This window comes from Gallus gallus, chromosome 17 (assembly GCF_016699485.2).
Source record: "Gallus gallus isolate bGalGal1 chromosome 17, bGalGal1.mat.broiler.GRCg7b, whole genome shotgun sequence".
NCBI lineage: Eukaryota > Metazoa > Chordata > Aves > Galliformes > Phasianidae > Gallus > Gallus gallus.
In genome coordinates, this window is record NC_052548.1 from 5164140 (window position 1) to 5183672 (window position 19533).

The window sequence follows — 19533 nt, forward strand, 5'->3', positions numbered from 1 at the left end:
TTCTTGTTTACCAGCCTTCCTTTAGCTGTCTCTGTGTGGCTGTTTGCTATCAGGTGGCTGAGAGGGCCCTGTATTTTTCCAAGCCCAGCGCACGTTCCCCAGCTTGAAGCAGAGCAGCTCATCAATCACAGGGAGCGATACTCGCTGGGGTTTGGTTCCATCTTATCTCTGCTACCAAATTCACACAGGCCCTCTTGGCCACGTGCTTCTGTCACACTCAGGACTGACTGTTCCTCCCATCAGGATCACCTTGAGGGGGCCAAAATCCTCTGCTCGCATTGCACGCTGACTGTGCTTCTTTACTGTGCCTCTGTTTTCGTGCTGCCTACCATTGTGAGCCTCCTGTTCTCCTCGTCTGTGCTGTGCCTTAATCCGGAGTTAATGGAATGGAGATTCCTGAGAAAAGAGATCAAGATTTGCTTTGTTGTTGTTATTATTGTAGATATTTTTAAGTTTCTGTGTGAGTAAGAACCTGAGCGTGTCAATGCAGGAGGCAATGCATGGCTTCAGTTCTCTGCTCTCTCAACTGTGGGAGCTCCTGGAGGGGGAAGGAGCTGCTTAAAGCAGCATGTAAGGAGCAGCAGCCCAAGGCTGGGAAAAGGAATCGTTACAAATGGGCTATTTGGGAAAGCTCAGCTTTGGGAAGAGGTCAGCTGTGCTGTGTGCGTCTTTGCAACGGGCTCTATTCTATTTCCTTTGTCAGCTTCCCTTACGTTTTGCAAATAGCTGTCACCTCTGTTGGGATGGGCTCCCCGTTCTTTAGATGTATGTGTTCAAAGTGGTCCTCCTGGGTCTGCCATGTAAATCAACTAAAAACCCAGAGCCACCAAGAGCATCCCCTGCAGCTGCTGGAGTCGGTGACATGGGATGCTCACCGAAACACCAACCACCAGCAGTGAATCTGGGATGTACCATTGGGCTGAGGTGGAATTGGAGGCTCATTTCAGACTGAGCGTTTCTGTATGGGTGATCACAGTGTGTAATTTCATTTCGTGTTTCTGCAGCTAAGAACAATGTTCAGGTGCAGCAGTGATGGTGTTTTCCCTCACCCGGCTGACCCCACCCCACTGAGCTCCGCAGTCTTCTCTTATAGGCAAGGAAGAAAGGTGGCAGAAAGACGTAAACCACTTTATGGAGTATTTTAGAGAAGAGTGATGCGGTATATAAAGAGCGGCTAATAGCATAGTGTGAGTAACCGGCATGTGGGGCCATCACGGTGTGAGCTCAGGCCAATTAAACCCTTAATCAGCACTGTGTAATGGGGCCACGTGAACCACCACCACTCGGGGAGGTGCTGCCCTGGGTCTGGTGGGGGCTGCAGGTTAGGGCTGCTGCAGAAGTCCTCCCAGCAGCAGCAGAGCGTGGGGGAAAGGAGCTTGGTGCCAGAGACCCGGAGGGAGGGGAGCAGCTCACGCTTGCAGAATTGCTCTGGCTGCATGAAACTTTCATGGTGTTTCTGAGTTTCCCCGTGTCGAGGCTCGGTGTGAATTCGTGCTGCTTGTGGAGGTCGGGAGGGCAGATGGCTGCGAATCGATCTTTCTCTCTGCGTTATCATCGGGTGTAACTAAAGACAATCAAGCAGTGTGTGCATGCGAGCCTGACTTCAGACAAATGCAAATCTCCTTCGTGTTCTGCAGGGTGGATTCCATCAAGGAAATTGGTTTTGGAGTGGAAACCATCCCTGTTGGTTTTTATTTTTCCAGTAGAGGAGGTAGAAATGTCGGGTTTCAGGACCATATACCTCCCTGCCTCCACAGCAACACAAATAATCAGGCTCCCATCAAAACGTGTCCCCTCTCATCTTGACAGCTGCTGACAGAGATGGATACCGGCAGGTTTAGGAGATCAAACACAAGACAACCCGTGCTGCATTTCAAACCACCCGAGCCTCTTAAGAGCCATTGTGACATCTGGAGGTCTCAGGAACGTGAATGATGCTCTGCAACACCTCTGTCCCCATCAACCCACATTTAGAATCATAGAATCGGTTGAGTTGGAAGGGGCCCTTAAAGACATCTGTTCCCACCCCCTGCACTGAACAGAGGCACCCACAGCTCCATCAGTGCTCAGAGCCCCATCCCTGACATTGGGCATCTGCAGGGATGGACACCGCCGCCTCTATGGGCAACCTGTGCTGCTGCCTCACTGCCCTTAGTATAAAAAATACCACTGTTATAAATTAATAGCTTTCTCCATTTGAAACATATAATCCCATGCGTGTGCTCGGTGTGTCTCTCTGTTTAGGGATCAGGCTGTCTTGAGGGTGGGAGGACACGGGAGGGGTGATAGGATATGTGAGTCGAATATTGAGCTGTAAGAGGATGTCTTTTACCAAATGATGAGGGCTCCACAGTGACGCTGGAGGGAAACCACGAGCAATTGGACTCAAATGGTACTCAAGGGATGCAGAGAACTCTCCCATTTGCAGCAAGGCTGGCTCACAGTGCAGTTATTTAAGGGTTATGCAGCTGTTGGTGGATGCACAATGTGCTCTGATAACTCGAGGTGAAGCAGGCTGTGTTTCCACCCCTCTGCTGTCAGTTTTCCAGGCCTGAGAGCTGAGCCAGGCCTTGGCCCGCCGCTGTGAGGGGCTCCAGATGTGGTACTTAAGGATGTGGTGTAGTGGGTGATGGTGGTCCAGGTGGGCAGTTGGACCAGGTGATCTCAGAGGTCTTTTTCAGCCCTAATGATTCTATGATTCTTGCTCTGAAGTAACACTAGGTGACCTCCAAGCATGAAATACAGCATGGAGGGGGCTGTGTGGATAGCCTCGAATTGTCTGTGCCTTTTTTGTGTGGTTCTGCTTCATGAGCTCAGCCTGAGGGCGTTGGGCACAGTGCTGGTGGCTCATATCAGATCCTGAAAGGGATGGAGAGAGCAAATCTCCTCGTAGGACACAGTGAGTGCCACCTGAGCTCGGTGGCTGTGCTTGGTGACAGTGTGATGAGCCGCTTTACTCAGCACAATACAAACGTGTCTGCTTTTGCTCTTAGTTGCTCTGAGCAATCCCGACCAGAACAGCTTGAAAGAGTGGAGGGTTTCTTTTCTCCACTCTTTCCTTTAAATAAATGGGCACTTTTTCCTTTTTTCTTTCTTTTTTTTTTTGAGCTGTTAATGTTCATTTTGCGTGCAGGCACGCAGTTCCAATCCTGTTTGAGAATGCACACAGTGCAGTGCAAAAATAAAGATTGCATCTCATGCATAATGCATGCCCCAGCAATCCGCTTTAACAAATTACCCAAGTAGATTCCTCTGATGGGGCTAAGGGGGAGGGGGGGGCGGAGGGGGGGGATTGTAACAAGTATCTTTCTAAAGGAAGGAAAGGCAGACAGGCACAAAAAGTAGGCAGCGGGGCTTTTCTCAAGAGGAATCGATTCAGAAAGCAAACAGGCTGGGCGCTGGGCTGGGACAGGACAGAGCATCCCTAAGCACTGCTTCTTCAGATCATTGCCCTCCATGGAGGGCACATCTTTAAGGCTCTTTAAGTCTGGCAAAGGGGTATCTGTGTGTGTGAGGGTACCCACGTGTAGGGCTGTATCTGTGTTACTGACACTTTATGTCCACCCATTGCAGAAATGAGCACGAGAGCAGCGTGCTGCACTTTGCAGGGCGCAGAGCTGCTAGGTAGGGGTTCGTGTTGGAGTCAGCAGCCTGCAAAGCCTTTTGGCTTTGAGTGTCGAAAGGACGTCAGAAAGCACTGCAGCTATTTCTGGTTTTGGTGGTTTTTTTTTTTCCCTCCCTCTCTTTTTCCATATTGCAGCTTCTGTTGAATTTGGAAGTGATGACAGGAGCCGCTTTGTCTTGTTCAGCGTTGAGAATAAACCCAGAGCACGAGCAGTGAGGTGTGCTCCTCACTCAGCTCTGCAGGGTGACACTCAGCGGGCTGTGAGCTCTGCCCTGCCTGCACCCCCAGTGGGAGTTGGACACAGCAATGCCCGCGGAGCCCCCCCAGCTCACTCCCCCAAAATGCAGAGAGCAGCCTGGGTCTGAATTAAAATACCACGCTGCTCTACTGTGCTTTTGTTTTTAAACGCTTGACTGCATTAGCATTGATTTATTTTTAATACAGCCAGCAGCCCGTGATGTGGGGTAGTGCTTCTGTTTGTTCTCTTTGGTGATTGTAATTACAGTGCGGGTCGGCAGCTGCGGGCACAGCCTGCAGGACGGGGTGCTGCTGGCAGGAATGGGGTGTGACACCAAGCAGTGCCTTCAGCCATTGCTTAAGACCTAAGGAGAAGGAAAAGGCATCCTTTTGCTTTTTGTGGCTGTTTCTAATCACTCTGCACATGGAATGGAAACAGAGGCAGGAACTCCCTAAGTAAATGAGCACCTCCTTTAATTCCATTTGCTTACGCCGCTAATTTTTCTCCCCCATAATTATTTTTACAGGAAAATTTAATTTTGTGTAATGGGGACAAAGTTTAACACTCCATAAGCTTTGTCTGCTGCAGCCCTCCATCTGCTATGCTTTTTTAGCTTAATTGTTTTTAAACTGGCCCAGTAAATAGCGTGTTTAAGAGGCGCTGCTCGTCAAGATGTGATGCTTTGATCTCATAGAAGTGTCTCATTTTAGAGACCCGACGATCCACCATTTGTTTCTTCCCAATAGTGAACCTCACCTGCCCTGCTCTGCCAGGGCTGTGATCACTGATGGGAGGAAAAGAGGCTGAGGAGCAGAGCTGGGAGTTGGCCCAGCAGGGACCAGCAGAAGGAAGTGGCAAATCAGCTCAGGAAAAAGGAAACATTTAATTTGTAGGTTTTTAATCACAGATGGTGTAAGGGGGGGGGTGGGGAAAGCTGCTCGAAGACCAGGAGAGGGGTTGCACTATATATAGATGTACAGCTGTTTCCTTCAGGTGTTATAACTCAAAAACGTAGGATGATTAATTTTGAAAGTTGAAACGTATAGCAGATTCTGATTACATCTGAGTGTCTATAATTTAGCTACTTAGTAAAATTAACTTGACGTTTTTAGTGAGCTGTGAGGACAATAATGTGTGAAGAGACTGAAGAGCAAGTTTGACTGCATGCTCTTTCCTTACCTTCCCCCCTTGGTTTTCAATTTGCAAAGTTAAAAATAAACTTTTTCAGTTTTTCCTGCATCTTTCCTCTAATGCAGACAAATGAGTTTGCCTCCCCCTGCTGTCGGCTCAAGTGCACGTTTTGCTTCGGAGCATCTCGGAAGGAGAGGTGAGCACTGAGCAGCCAGGAGCTGGGATAGAGCTGTGAGCAGCCCAGGTAAGGAGCAGCCTGGCTTGGGATCTCATGGCACATTTCTGTGCTTCACAGAAAACGCAGTGCTGTGAAATACTGAAAAATCAGGCAGCTCACAACTGCATGGCTTTGTTGTTTTTTGTTTAATAAAAACCCACCTGCACACACAATCCTGGTGGGGAGCACAGCCAGCAGTCAGTCAGTACAAACTCATTTTCCAGGGAAAGCCTATTGCACTTGCCTGATCTCCAGAGTGCAGTGTGGAGGACCCAAGAGAACCCCAACCCTGCGCTGAGATATCCCAGACCTCATGCCAACCTCCACGGATGATGAGGGTAGGTTACCTTGTACAGCATCATCAACTTGAGAGAAAAAGAAATCACACTTTGAAATTCATTTTGTTCAATTCATTTTGCACTTCCAGTTATGGGCATGTTAGGGTTAAACTAAATGATGTCCCAGCTTGTGCTGTGCCACTGCCTGCACAGTGTCTGTGTGGGCAGCTTGGACTGAGCAGTGGAAAAGGCAACAGGGAGGATGAAGGGAGCACAACCATACATGTTTGGTGTTGCCTGACCAAAATGTTGCTGTTAGAACACTTTTAAGTTAATATTTTATTATTGTTTTTAAAATTAGGACATTTTTGAGTGTTTGTAGCAGAGAAATGGATTTCAAAACTGTCAAGCTTTGTCCCTTCTGTGTTCTCCTCTCTTGGTATGGATTTGAGGGGTACAGAGAGGAGCGCAGTGCTTCTGCCAACAGCAGAATGCCTTTTGCTTGTGGCTGCTTGAAAGCAGGTTCCCAAAGTGAGCTCCCAAAGTGAGAACTTAGCAATGATGTGAGCAAACACAGCCGTAAGGGCTGCATTCCATTTGCTCCATGATGATGGACTCAATGCTCTGTGCCCACCCCAGCAAAGATGTCAACCCCCTGCCTTTGTTCAACAGCAGCCCACAGTTCTGACGTTTCAAACAAAACAACGCAAACAGATCTGTGATTATTTTAAAATTTAATTACATGGTCTGACCCGAAGTAGTATTTTCAGACCTAGCATCAATCTAATTTCCTAACAGGGCAGTGAGGAAGCACAGAAGGAGGCGGCTTCCAGGAGAATCTTACAGATGTGAGTTAAATGCTTTAAAATACTGAACATTGTTTATGTTACTCTCAAGCAATGACAGCTGGCAGAACTGTTCTTCTTTAACCTCCATGCTGTCATTTCAGAAGTGGAGAAAGGGGCTGGAAGATGGAGCATGCTCCTGCTTCTTACAGGACCTGTGTGACTACAGCAACAAACAGCTGTATAACATGAAATATAAAATCTCAAATGAGCCAACTTTAAAAAAATCTGGGTTTTTGCAATAGCTCCAGTACCATGTTTGTAATAAATAGTAAAAACCAATATCTTTTTCATTACAGAAAATGTTAAATAAGTTATTTACCAAAATATTTCTTTTGTTTTGCTCTAACCCCCCCCCAAAAGGCTGATTCCGTTAAAAGCTGAATGAACATTTTTACATCAATAAATAGTAAGGCATAAAGAAGCAACCACCAGGCAGAGGAGTGGTCTGTCTTTATTAGTGGACCTTCCCCCTTCAGAGAATCCTTTTTTTGCTGGTATAGGAAGCTGGTTTTTGATTGTCAGCTGCTGGGACCTGGTTAGAAAAGCAATAGTTAATACTGTTCTGTGGTACTGCACACATCTAGTCCCCATCCCTGAGCTATCATCCCACAAAAGAATTTGCAAATCCTGTGTTCAGCTGATCTTCCCCTTGAAGTGATCAGATTTCTGTAAGCAGAAAGACTTTATGTCCTCAGTCTCTAACTCAGGTAGGACTGAGCCCATGCAGGAGCTGCATAAGGAGGTGCTCAGAAGGCACTGCTGCTGAGGATAATGGAGAAGAGATTCACAAAAAGAGAGGAAAATTTAAGGGCGGGCTGGGAAACGTACAGCCATTGAGAATGGAATGGTGTGAGGAGAAGGATGCGATTTAGGAGTCAAGAAGTATATTACAGCCTTCTGGGAGGGAAGTCAGAGCCTTCTGGGAGAAATCAAATCTGAACAGTGGATACTTAAACGCTCAAAGTAATTTAATGCTCTGCATTAGCAAAGAGCTGTTTGCAAAAGCTTTACCTATCGGGTCTGCATTTTAGAAAAACAGAAGCACCGGTTATTAACCCACACTCAGGCTTTAAATAAAGATGCCTTTTGTGAACTTATTCAGTAGACAGCTTATTGGACTGCGAGCTGATGAAAATAAACCATTGGAGAAGAAAAAAAGACATATGAATATTAATCTGGGGAAAGTATCAGAAAAGAGAGAGGGTTTAGCTGTTTGCATGGCCAGCCATAAAACTCTAATTTAAACATCAAATAGTGCAGAATATTTATCATGGTAAACTGCTGTCACCCAGACTTGATCTTAATGTTGTTCCAGTTGCAAACCCAAAACAAATTGGACTTATTCTGCAGAATGCTACTGATGTAGCAATGCCTACTTCTAATGAGCATAGGTCAAGGAATTAAGCACAGTAGATATGTTACTTACTTCCAGGTTTCCTCTAGCCTTCTTCAGGACATCGTGAGTTAAAACCACTGGAAACAAAGAGGCAGTCATTACACAACACCGCACTGTACTCAGTCTTAGAATCTAATATTAAATAATGTACAAACTCACATCTACAAGATGGGCAGCAGCCAGGCAACCATTCATGGCCCCACCACCACCACTTCAGCTTTCTTACTTAACAAAATCCAGAACTGTTCCTCTGTCCAAAGCCCTCTTTGGGCTCATTTTTAGAGAGATGGTGCATGATCTAACAGAGGTTAGGGGGAGAAGGAAGAAAATGGTGCAGTGGAGAGGTTACATGGGATGATGGGCTGGGAAGACAACAGATGGCAAAGAAGTCAGCCAGCTCCTCCTGCAGTTCAAGGACAAAGCAACCTATATATGCTTGGGGGAAATCATGTCAGTGGCTCACTCTGAAGGGGCCCAAGCTTTCTCTGCTCATTCAGCTAGTTTGCCTCTGCAGGGAGAGAGCAAGACCTGTGAATGGAGGAGGGGATGCTTCTAAACAAAACTGATATTTAGAAATGTCAGGTTAAATATGTGATTCTCTAATCTGTGTCAGCTCCATAACTGCTGAAAAATACCATTCACAAGTGCCAATTTAATATTCCAGTCTCAAAAATAAACAATTTAGCCATAATAAAGATTTTTCATTACAATAATAAGAACCCAACAACTCCAAGGGTATAGCTGTCATGAGATAATTATACCCTTGGCGGATTGCTGCAATTTGGCACTGCATTGTTACATGTTCAGAGGTTCAGATGAGGTTTATAAGCATTACATTCTCTTGCCCAGAGAAAGCAGACAGAAGACTCTGAGCCATAAGAATGTTCCAGTCTCTGACTCTAATGTATTTAGGAATGCTAAACTAAATAACAGTGGGAATCTGAAAATCCTCAGTGGAGTGACCAGCTAGCAGGGTACTTAGAGAATGAAGCCAAGCAAGGTCACCTACTGGAATGCCTGTGGTTGCTTACTAGCAAAACAAAATAAAACAAATATAAGCATCATCATAAACTCCAGCCCATGATTCACTAGTTGTATGCTTGGTCAGGAATTTGTATACAGATGCAATTTAGAAACATTTCTGAAATTGCTCTTTAAGGCAAAGGTAACTTGACATCCATAATTCCCATAATCAATGAAACTTAAAGAATCTTGTATCCAGGTCTTTCTGTGCAGCAGAGTGCTCTCTGCTCATAAAGAACTCTGCTAGTAAATTTACTTCACCTGGCAAACTAGATTTTTCTAAATCAGAAATATTAAATTCAGTACATGAAGAGAATTTAGAGTATGTGGCACTAATGGTGAAGCTGCTGGGAGGCAGGCAGGACTGTGCAGTGCGGCTTCGGAAAACGCAGGTTTCATTTTATTAGGACCTAATTCTGGGTGTGCTGAAACGGAGTGAACAGAATAAGAGGGAGATGCTCTGTTTTCTTTCTGAAAGTGTGGATGGATAGAGAGGCTGTGTCCATAAGGTTAATTCTCTGCTGATTTAAACTCTGCACAGCCCTACTGAAATTACCCACTGTGTCTGTGTGACATGTCACTGGAACTAGAAATTGACCAAACCAGATCAGTTAACCTGTCCTGAGGGATTTTAGTGGCACAGACATAATAATAGCTTTGATTTTTTATATGACAAATCCCAAACTGAGTTACCAAAAACCTAAACAAAATCTAATTTTAAATTTTAAGTAACTTGTATGCCATTTGATACAACACTTCTGGAAGAGACGATCAAAAACTAGCTCATAAATGTCAAAAAAAAGGAAAAACAATAATCTGTATGCAGGAGATATATGGAATTTAGACATACAAATTATAGGCTATGGAGCAAAATAACACAATGAGTTAAATAAAGGCAAAATAAATGACTTGAGGAACACAGTGTTACAGTAACCAATAACTTTGCAGGATGTACAGCCTTTTACATTCTAGACTAACTACTGATAACGTGAATGCCATTCAGCAAAGCCTAACAAGTCTTCATTTTGTTGTTTCCCTACTTCAATGGAAGCCATGAATTACAAAAAGACAGACCCATAATAAGGCATACACTTACATTGGTCAATAATGACTTTCTCCATGTTTTCCTTCAGCTGGTTTGTGGAGTGCAAGCGTTTCACTGTGCTGTGTAACTTCTTCTCTTGCTCAGACAGTTTCTTCCGTAATCTGAGTATTTCTGCTTTCATTCCTTCATCCTGTATTCACAGATGATGATGATAAAGCATTACAGAAATTATTTTATATCCCGTTAACATTTAGATTCCTCTAAGGTTTGGTTTTTACCACCAATTCTAAGCAAGTCATGGTTGGCACCCTGTTAAACAGGAGTCCAAGCAGGCCTGATACAGTCTGCAAATAACACACTGAGATCTGGATTCCTCATGCAAAGTTAAGCTTATACATTTGTCTTGTTGTGCTGTGAGATAATAGTACCTTCTGGAATTCTCCCCTAGCACTTTGCTCTTTAGAAGAGCTGATTACTCCTGTGGGGCTAAACAGAAGGCAGTGAATGCTCATATCTTTTGGGAGGCATTCTTTCATACACTGCATTTAAGACATCAGAAGCGCTCTAATGATCATAAGATCTCGGTATGTTGGATAAGAAGGTCTAAAAAAGGATTCTAATAGACTCTAATTAAGAACTGTAGTAGAAACTCAAATTTCCTACACATGAGGTCAGATCTTCTGACTGATCCAGATCAAGGTTTAAATCATACAGACAGAAAAAGCATTCGTCTGTGTGTATCTGTGATGAGCTCAGATCACGCAAGCCAGGCCAACATACAGCTGTCCATACACATTGTGCACATGAGGATAAAAATGGAAGTGTGCCAATATCCCAAATACGGAACTGAAACGTGAGAGAATTATACTGCTTTTCTGATTTAACACATTTACCAGTGCTAGAAAACTACAACAAAAACGTTATTAAAATGATATATCAAGTGTTAGCTTTCCTAAAGTTTCATTGTGCTCAGCAATCTCCTGCTTCTTTTAAAGAAACACATACAAAAAGCTCAGGGAAAAAAATTCAGATGGATTTTACAGCCGGAGTTTGGAGCAGTTGATTGTTGAGTGGTGATATCATGACAGTACAGATAATTCATTCCTCATTCGGTTTACTTCCATTCATTTGCATAGCGCAGTCCTTTTTAGTTATAATGTTATAAAACTTGTCTCGGGGTTTTGTCACACTTTTAAGAAAGCATCCTATTTTACAGCTTAGGCATCAAAAACATAAAATGAAAACGTAGCTTAGATTACATCAAAGTTGCTGAAGTTTCTGTTGTTACTGGAATATATATAATCAAATTGAATTTAATTCTATAACAGGGAGTCCAAATCTTTTCTCACTGAAAGGGAACGTTTGCAGTTTGCCAAGCTTTCCTGAATATCACACAGCAAGGCTGCAGATTACAACCTTCATATAAGGTATCTGCTGAATAAACAGCTGAGCTGTGCAGTATGATCAGGACAGGAGGACAGAAAGGCAGTACACATTCAGCCATGGCCTTCAGTGATGAGAGCTACTTAAAAACAGGGCTACCCACATTCATGATTTACAAACCGTGTTCCCAGATGACATGTTCTTAACTGGTGTGTCCTCCTGGACACGCTGCAACAGTGCAAAAAAGCAAAACTCAGACAAAATGGAACAGAACAATACCTGAGTGCCGTGAACAGTGCCGTGTACTGCTTTCATTGGAAGGGAAACTCTCCAGAGAAGTTTCAATAAACGTGCAGCCTCTTCTAAAATCTGCTGCACTGTGTTAGTGCTTGCAGAAAAGCTTTGCAGCGATGCCTGGTCTGGTACCTGTATTGCAGGATTAGACACACGTTCTATTTTACCTTTAGGAAACTATGACAATGTAATCTTAATTAGTGGTATAAATCCCGTTGATACGATTTCATATTTAAGATGCTGTACACAGCTATTGTGTGCCAAAAAAGCTCATTTCTTCATTTAGACAGGCTGTTGGATTGCACATTATCTCAGAATTTGGGGGAGGAAAGAGATATCTCCTCATCAATAACCATGATTAATAATAGATTACATTTACTGGATTTGCTATGCCACATGGTAACAGTTGGCAACTCTTGCCTTCCTCCATTCTCATTTTGTGTCACGTTATTTGAAAGTCAAATGATTACAGACATCAAATTTAAGCAATATAGATGTTTCTTCCTCAGCAGACCCTTTAAACTGTTCCATTTAATGCTAAAATAACTATCAGGACACGCATAAAATGTTTTCCTCTGCTGACAGATGAGAAAACCACATTGAAGAAATTGCACGAATGTGAAATAAAGGAGAGGAAAAGAATGCAAGGGGAGCAAATGGATTACCAAAGCAGCAGTGATACAGAATGGGGGAGGGCAGTGAAGTAAAAGCATTTATGGTTTGTGCCCCATCCAGCATATCATCTGAATAGTGACTTAGAATTGCAATCCTCCTGTCATACAAAGCATCCCATTTGCTAAGTAGTCTGAAACTCCAGCGATGTAAAGCCTGATAGGAAACTCACTGCTTTTATCTTTGCACCAACAGAAGTTAAAAACTTAGAGAAATGACTTCTTCAGTCATTATTAGCACCTTAACTAGGTCATCTGAAAACACACAGTACTTCAGAGACCCTTAAGTGTCATTCAGACATCTTTCTACTGTGAGTGTGCAGGTGATACTACAAAAAGAATTTCAGAGTTGTTGCAGGCTGCATTCTCAACAGCTTTACTAATTATAACTCGGAAACAGAAGTGTTCTTAGAAACATCTCTGCTAGTAGTGATTCAGCAGTGTCAACGAGCAGCCTCCAGTACAGTGTTTCACTCTTTTTACCACCAGCATCTTGTTCTAACCTTCTGTTCCAAATCTCCCCTATTGCAGGTTAAGTTTCTCAGCTCGTTATTAACTTCCATGGACACATACAGATTGTTCTTTCCCTTTTGCTGAAACTTGGAGGTAGGTTTGATTATCCCATCCATCCCAAATACACTATTGGGCTGTTAACTGTATCCAGATATTAACACTAAGAAAAAAAAAATTCAGTGTAAGCAAACACTTGTTCTCCTGATTCTAGAGGGAAAACCATGAAATCTGATTTTTTTTCCCTACTTTGGTGTATTTTTCATTAGAAAGCAAACATTTTATTGTTTTAGGAATTATAATGCTTAAGACAACAGCACTGTGACTTGATATCTTTATGTCACATTCGATGCAGAAAGAATGACAGACCGTGTCCAGGAAGTCAAGACCTTACCATTACTGAGATATTCAAGTTGCTGGACTAGCTGCTGATATTACTAAAGTATTCATCTGCTACCAGAAAGTGGAAAAAATATATAAAAGGTTCCTCAATGTAAAACAACCCTCATTAGCATACATCAGTCATTGCTGTAAAGTGATCACTTGCTGTTACTGGAGGGCAGGGTACAGGTAAGTGGAGAACCCAGCCAGCTGTCTGTCGTCAGCTGGGTATTAAATTACTTTTAACTAGCTCTCATTTCCTGGGCTTATCCCAAGCCTCCATTACAACAAAATCTCCTTTATTATTTTTATCCTTAGGTTACTGATACATACTAGCTTAAGCCCTGTCTAAAGCATTTTACAGTTGAATCTGTTTTGCTGTTATTTTTCAATAATTTTCAGTGTGATGACTACCAGTTTCCATAGTAAAAGCAAGCAGTTTCACCTCATTTCAAGTAAAGTGAGACAGCTTATTAAAGGACCAGAATTAACTAATTTATCCATAGCCTCATTAACCCAGAATCACAAATAGGAGCCTGCAATAGGAGGCTGTTGAAGATGTGACTTCAACTGCCAAGGTTGAGGTATCCCAACTGAGTTACGAAGTTAATAGTGCCTGCTGCACCATTAACCTGGTTGTTTTTATAATCTATACACTTTGCATCTGTAGGCAAAACCCAGCAACTGGTGCTTTCACAGCTTACCTTTATTCCAGGCTCCTGCAGCTTCGTACCAGCAACCTCTCTTAAAGTAACCTCCATTTCTCCCAAAACCTGCTGCCCTTCTGAAATCTGTTTCCGGAGAGCATTGTAATCCTCAATCAAACCAAGGACGTGGCGCCCATTTTTGTCTGCCCACATCCGATGCCCAGGGACGAGACGAGGGGTACACGATGTACCAGAAGATGAGGTACTGCAGCAGTCTAAGTCATCTTTAGAGGCAGAGTGTGTACCTGGCACAGAGAAAGAGTATATATTTTTATATCCTTACACGTAGAACTATTTGACATGAGACTTCTACCAAACATACACATACAGGATTGCCTTTGGATGTACCTGTTTTTGCCAGCGGAACGCCATGTCCGTGCTTCTGAAGCTCACAGATGTTTCTGCTGGAAGCAGGGCATTTGCAAAGATTTTCTGTACATCAAAAGGGAAGAAGGAAGAGAGCATCAATAGAAGTTAAAATACATTAAAAAAATCATCCTAGGTCAACTTCTCTTCCTCTTTTCTGCTGATGTTATGCTTGGACTCAAGAAATAGGGAAATACAGTGAGTTTTCTAATACTCAGGCTGAGCATCTTCCATCCTTCATCCACACTCTTCTTTTTTGGTATCTACCCGAAGTTGAAGATACCTCCTAAACTCAAGACATGGTCAGAAAATCTACAGTATAGCCTGATGAAGATATTTTAATCAACTCCACAAGGATGACACACTCCAATACACCATACATAAGGTCAGATCTTGTATACCTATACAAGCAGAGGGAAGGGAGACTTTATGCTGCATGTATGGAAAGCTGCAGAGCACTTCAGCAGCAAGAAAGAGCATTCTTGTGCCCTGTTCATCCATACTGGGGCCATAACCCAACCTGCAGCAATAAGACTACGTTTTCCCTGATTTGCTGCAACAGTATAGTATCACTTAAGAGTGATTGAAATAAAGGTAAAATATTTCTCAAGAGCATAAAGGGGAAAACTGATTTATACAGTGACCATTCAGCGAACTTATTGATCCTTCCTGAGTAACCCACAGTAAATGCTATGGAAGTCTGCATTAAAATAAGAACCCTCCAGTAAGCAAAATTTCTGGCACTTTAACACAGCCATCCTTCCATCCCAAACATTTTCTACATATGTTTTTCTTGAATGAAAAAAGTGACAGTTGGAGCCTATAAGACAGCACAGTGTGCATTTCATCACCCCATTCACTAATAGCTCTAGCAGGAAAGGGATTTGAAAGGCTGATGGGCAGTTCCCAAACCATAGAGTCGGTGTTGAATAAAGTTTTAAGAGCATCTTTAAAAAGGAAACAAGGAACAGGTTCTACAGTATAACAAAAGCATTTGTGGCACAGTACCGTTCATTCCTGCATAATGCTGAGATTCTTGTTTGAAAAGATAATTGATATTCACAGCTGACACTGATCCCATTTCCTCCTTCTTTTCTTTTGAAAGCTGCTCCTCTAATTTTTCGTGCAAAGTCTTGTTTGTCTCTATGCTTCTTTCAAGTTGTACTCGCAAACTCTGTATTTCAGTCAGTAGTTCATGTAAGTCAACTGGATTGTTCTGATCTTTTCGAAATTCTTCTGACGCATCACATCTGGGATCTGAAACAATTTGAAAGAAACACTTAAGGTCTTTCACAATTAAAATAATATTAGCCACTATCAGAATGCTGAACAAGTGAATTATAGCCAGTTTTATCCTCAATATTAAGAATTAACTACAAACGGCACTGAGATAATGGTTTGACAAAGCATGTCTTAATTGCTTTTGCTCTCAAAAGATCTGAAGAGCTGAAAATTATTTTTTTTACTTTGTCCATAAAAGCTAATAAGTCTCATACCAACAGCAAAAATATAATAGTAAGGGAATGAAGAAGATTTACAAAATTTCAAGTGCAATAAAGCACAGTCTGGGGGAAAAAGAAGTAATGGGTAATCTTGGAGCATGGAGGAGGGATAGAGGACAACTGGGAGTTTAATTTTACACACCGCAGAGAAAAAGAAAACAGTGATCACCTGGCAACCAGCAACAAATCTGAACCTCAAAAAAGCAAGGGCTGCATTCATCTTTCATAGAAGGGGGTCAGTACACAAAAAATTCCATGTATTCAGTGTGAGAGAATTCAAACTGTTCTCCAGTAGTGGAAAGGATTCAAGTGCGTGAGGTGGGTGCTGCTGCTCTCTAATTACATTACCAGTTCTGCAAAGAAATTTACTTCTATCCCTGAGCCAACACTGGCTTAAAGCCTTATACCAAGAGGGTTGTTCTGCAGTTAGGTATGAAATACGGTAACAGCAGGGCATATTACTTAATGAAGGAAGAAAAGAAAATCTGACTTTCACAAGAACTCCCAATGGGAAATTTGCTGGATCCTGAATGCTGTACTGACCAGCATTCCGCTTTTTTACCTAACCATGCTACCCCTATTTGGTGCCATATCTTCCTTAAAAGGTGAAATGCAACCTGGACATGCTGGGTCAGAGCATAAGCACACCTCACAGCTATACTTCCCAAGTAAAAAGCAGCATTTTATCATCAGGCTGCTGTGTCTACTTTCGCACAGCAAACCCAAACAAAAACAAAATAGTAGTGACCCAGCCCTACTGCCTTCTGACAAGATGATATCCAGGGAGAGAAAGGTTGCAAGAGCCAAGGGCACAGAAATAACTGTGTATATACCTGTCCTCTTCCTCCTTGCTTCCTCCAGCTTTTCATAAACTTTGATCTCAGTTCGGAGTGACTGCAGTAACTTCTCATTCTCAGAGAGCTGATGCTGCTTTACATTCATTTCCGTTTGCAACCTGTTAAGATCCAATAAATCATTAATAGTTGAATTCTTATCCTTTATTTCAAAATCTAGAATCCAGTCCTCCTTCCTCAACAATTACTCCACTGCCTTTTGAACATATCTATGAATCTGATTAATGTTAATGGCTATGGCTAAACACATCCACATCACATTGACAATTTTCTTCTCTAAATGCATGTCTAAATGTGGACAGAATCAATACCTGTTTAATTCATTACGACTGCTGTAAATTTCACATGTCAGATATCTGGTTTCATCCTCCTTTTTGCCAATTTGTTTTTGCAACCTTTCATTTTCTTTCTTGATGCATTCATAATCCTCATGAAGATGCTCAATGATTGCATTCTTTTTAGAAAGAGATTCTCTTAGCTTTTCATTTTCCTTTTGTTTATCTGAAAGAAGAAACACGAGGTGTTTGTATTGCCTATAACACATTAAAAGCTATGCTTTTCAACAAAATCAGCTTTCTTAGAGACTGGCAGAAAGTAGCAGCTGCTTTTGTGAGCTTTAGGATTTCACTTTTTCCAATTATCAAATGTTTTTTTGCTATATACATTTCCTGTGATGATGCAACATTTAACCCCTGAGACTTGCAAGAGGTTCCATAAGAAGGCTCAATAAAAACCTCTGTACAGCCTCCTTTGCCAGATGCCCCACCACGTCTTGGAACTGACCAGAAGGAGAGCATTCAAAAACCAGTGGCAACAGTTACCCAAAGAAGGCACATTAACTTGGCTAAACCTCCCAGAATAATTTTTACTTCTTGTTAGGAAGAAGAAAACTTAATAGGGTTGCTTCAGGGAGTTGCATCCATTCCATTTTGTCCCGTAGAAATCCCTTTGTCCTATCCTTCCCACCCTTATCCATCTGCCAACTTTATCACAGCTGTTCTCTCTTCCTTGGTATATCAGTTCCCTGGGACAAAGAACTGTCAGTAGGGGCAAATGACTCCTGTGGCCAAAGAAGTCTACAGAGACACTAAGTCACCCTAAGCGAACAAGCATTAGAAAAGAAAGAAGCAAGTTTGGCAAGGAAACACAAGGCAGAGTCACTCCAACTCCCAACAGTTAGAAAATCATTCCTTCACCTTCAGTAGCTGTGCTAAAAGCACATGCAAATGGTAACACCCACATGCTGTTGACAACAAGCACCTTCAGCCTTCCACTACTAACGGGATAAGCTAAGATTGGACCCAAGATGAAAGCAAGCAAGATGAATTTAGGCAGCTTTCCTCCAGGAACAAAAGGAAAAGAAGCTCACAACTCTGGAGACATGGATATTATTTTAAAACTCGAGGGCAGCAATGCGTTATTCATCACAGTTCTTAATATAAAAAAAGAAACACTGGTATTATCAGATCATATTGTCAGATGTAGAAACAAACAAAAGCAGTGATGTTTTAACAAACAGTAGATTTTAAACACAATAAGCTGTAAGAGGCACCAAAACAGAGGGCTTCAGAACACAGACATAGGGGGAAAAAAAGGAACACGAAAATGGTAATAAAAGGCACAGAAGAGGGGAGAGGACATATAAAAAGAATGGTATATAAAAAGAATGGAAAAATGAAAGCACACATCAAATGGAAAATGCTACGTATAAAAAGAAAGGAGCATTACTGCTACGCTTTTATCATTGTTAACCCCAGTGTGAGTGCTTATGGCTGAGCACCAAACTTCAGGTGTGGGAAGAACGGTGAAGGTAATTTCATGGACTGTAAATACTTCCTTGTTTTCCTGATTTGGAATGAGTTGCAGTCTAGTTCTGTAAAGCACAGTTTTACATTTTACCTCTGGATCCTTTTGCCAGCATTGCATTCAGGACTTGATTTTGCTTTCTCAGGAAATGTACTTCAGAAGTGAGAGAATTATGCTGCTCTGAGCCATGGATAAAATTGTTTGCAGAACCTATAAATATGTACATAAAAGATGATTTATGAGTCATCTCTAGGTCATTAAAGATTAAACTTTTCAGACAAGAACAATTTTAAAAATTGCAGAAAAACATGTTATGAAAGGTATTTATCCCCTATGTGTTTTGAAGGTTATCCTTACAGACTGAAAGGCAGTTCAGGTTAATGCCAAGTAACCTAAAGCTCTGCATCACAAGTACCTCTTCTTGTTGCTGGGCAGCCATTACCCAAATTGCAAAATTATCCCTGCTAGTCTTTAACTATCAGCCAAGAATGCACCAGGACAAAACGTAGCAGTATTTTGTGACATTGCTATTTTAAAATAGTGCAAAATGTACCAAGGTTTACCTGTATTTCTGTATTGCTCTCTTCATAAAACCACTGCAGAGGACAGCTAGACTTTACAAATTAATTAACAATGGCTAATGAAGGAAGTAAAATGCCTGTTAATACATATGATGCCATGCCAGTCCAGAGTGTAAGGGTGGAGTCACCATCTTTGCCTCCAATTACAAACTGAGAATCCATTTATGATGGCAGGGATGAAGACCCCCATACCTCTTTATTTCAGATATTTAAGATTTATATAACTGAGCCTATGTTGATCACCTTGGGCTTCCATCAGTGGTCATGGGGAGGTACAGGAACCCCAGAGAGGGACACATCCTCTGCACATCCCCTGGGGAGGAAATGCACTGTCCTCCAAAGGGAGGAACTTCTTGCCAGTGCCTCTAAGAGGAGCTGTGTATGACTGGAATTAATGCCTGACTGTTAGAAACTCAAGGTTGGTGAACCCTACTCTGAAGGTCTCACATGAATGCGGGTGTTAAATTGTGTATCCACATCAGATAAACTCCAGCCTAGGTAATCCTCACAACATACTTCACTTACACTACTCATCCCACGATGTGTACAGTACACCCTGAAAACTGCCATATCCCCCATCCTCAAGGCAGCTGCCTCGCAAACAAGTCAAGTAACTGTTATTGCCCTTTATAACCTATTTGTAGTCAGTAAAACTCTTCAGAACCCACTAGAATTAA

The 19533-nt window shown here is 42.3% G+C and overlaps 1 protein-coding gene across 4 annotated transcripts in view; it reads right to left on the reverse strand.

Moving 5' to 3' along the window:
• Positions 1-6206: 6206 nt before the first annotated feature.
• The window catches only part of CDK5RAP2 (CDK5 regulatory subunit associated protein 2), a 78515-nt gene continuing 65188 nt past the window's right edge, over positions 6207-19533 (reverse strand). For 3 of the 4 annotated variants that reach the window (XM_040649271.2, XM_040649273.2, XM_040649274.2), the window contains 10 exons: positions 18369-18485; positions 16781-16970; positions 16449-16570; positions 15122-15370; positions 14096-14179; positions 13745-13992; positions 11464-11610; positions 9853-9991; positions 7764-7810; positions 6207-6869 (listed from right to left, as the gene is read on the reverse strand). In XM_040649271.2, the coding sequence (XP_040505205.1) occupies positions 6810-6869; positions 7764-7810; positions 9853-9991; positions 11464-11610; positions 13745-13992; positions 14096-14179; positions 15122-15370; positions 16449-16570; positions 16781-16970; positions 18369-18485 (1403 nt within the window). In that variant the 3' untranslated portion in view covers positions 6207-6809. The remainder of the gene's footprint in view (positions 6870-7763; positions 7811-9852; positions 9992-11463; positions 11611-13744; positions 13993-14095; positions 14180-15121; positions 15371-16448; positions 16571-16780; positions 16971-18368; positions 18486-19533) is intronic. The other variant, XM_040649272.2, reaches the window with a different exon arrangement.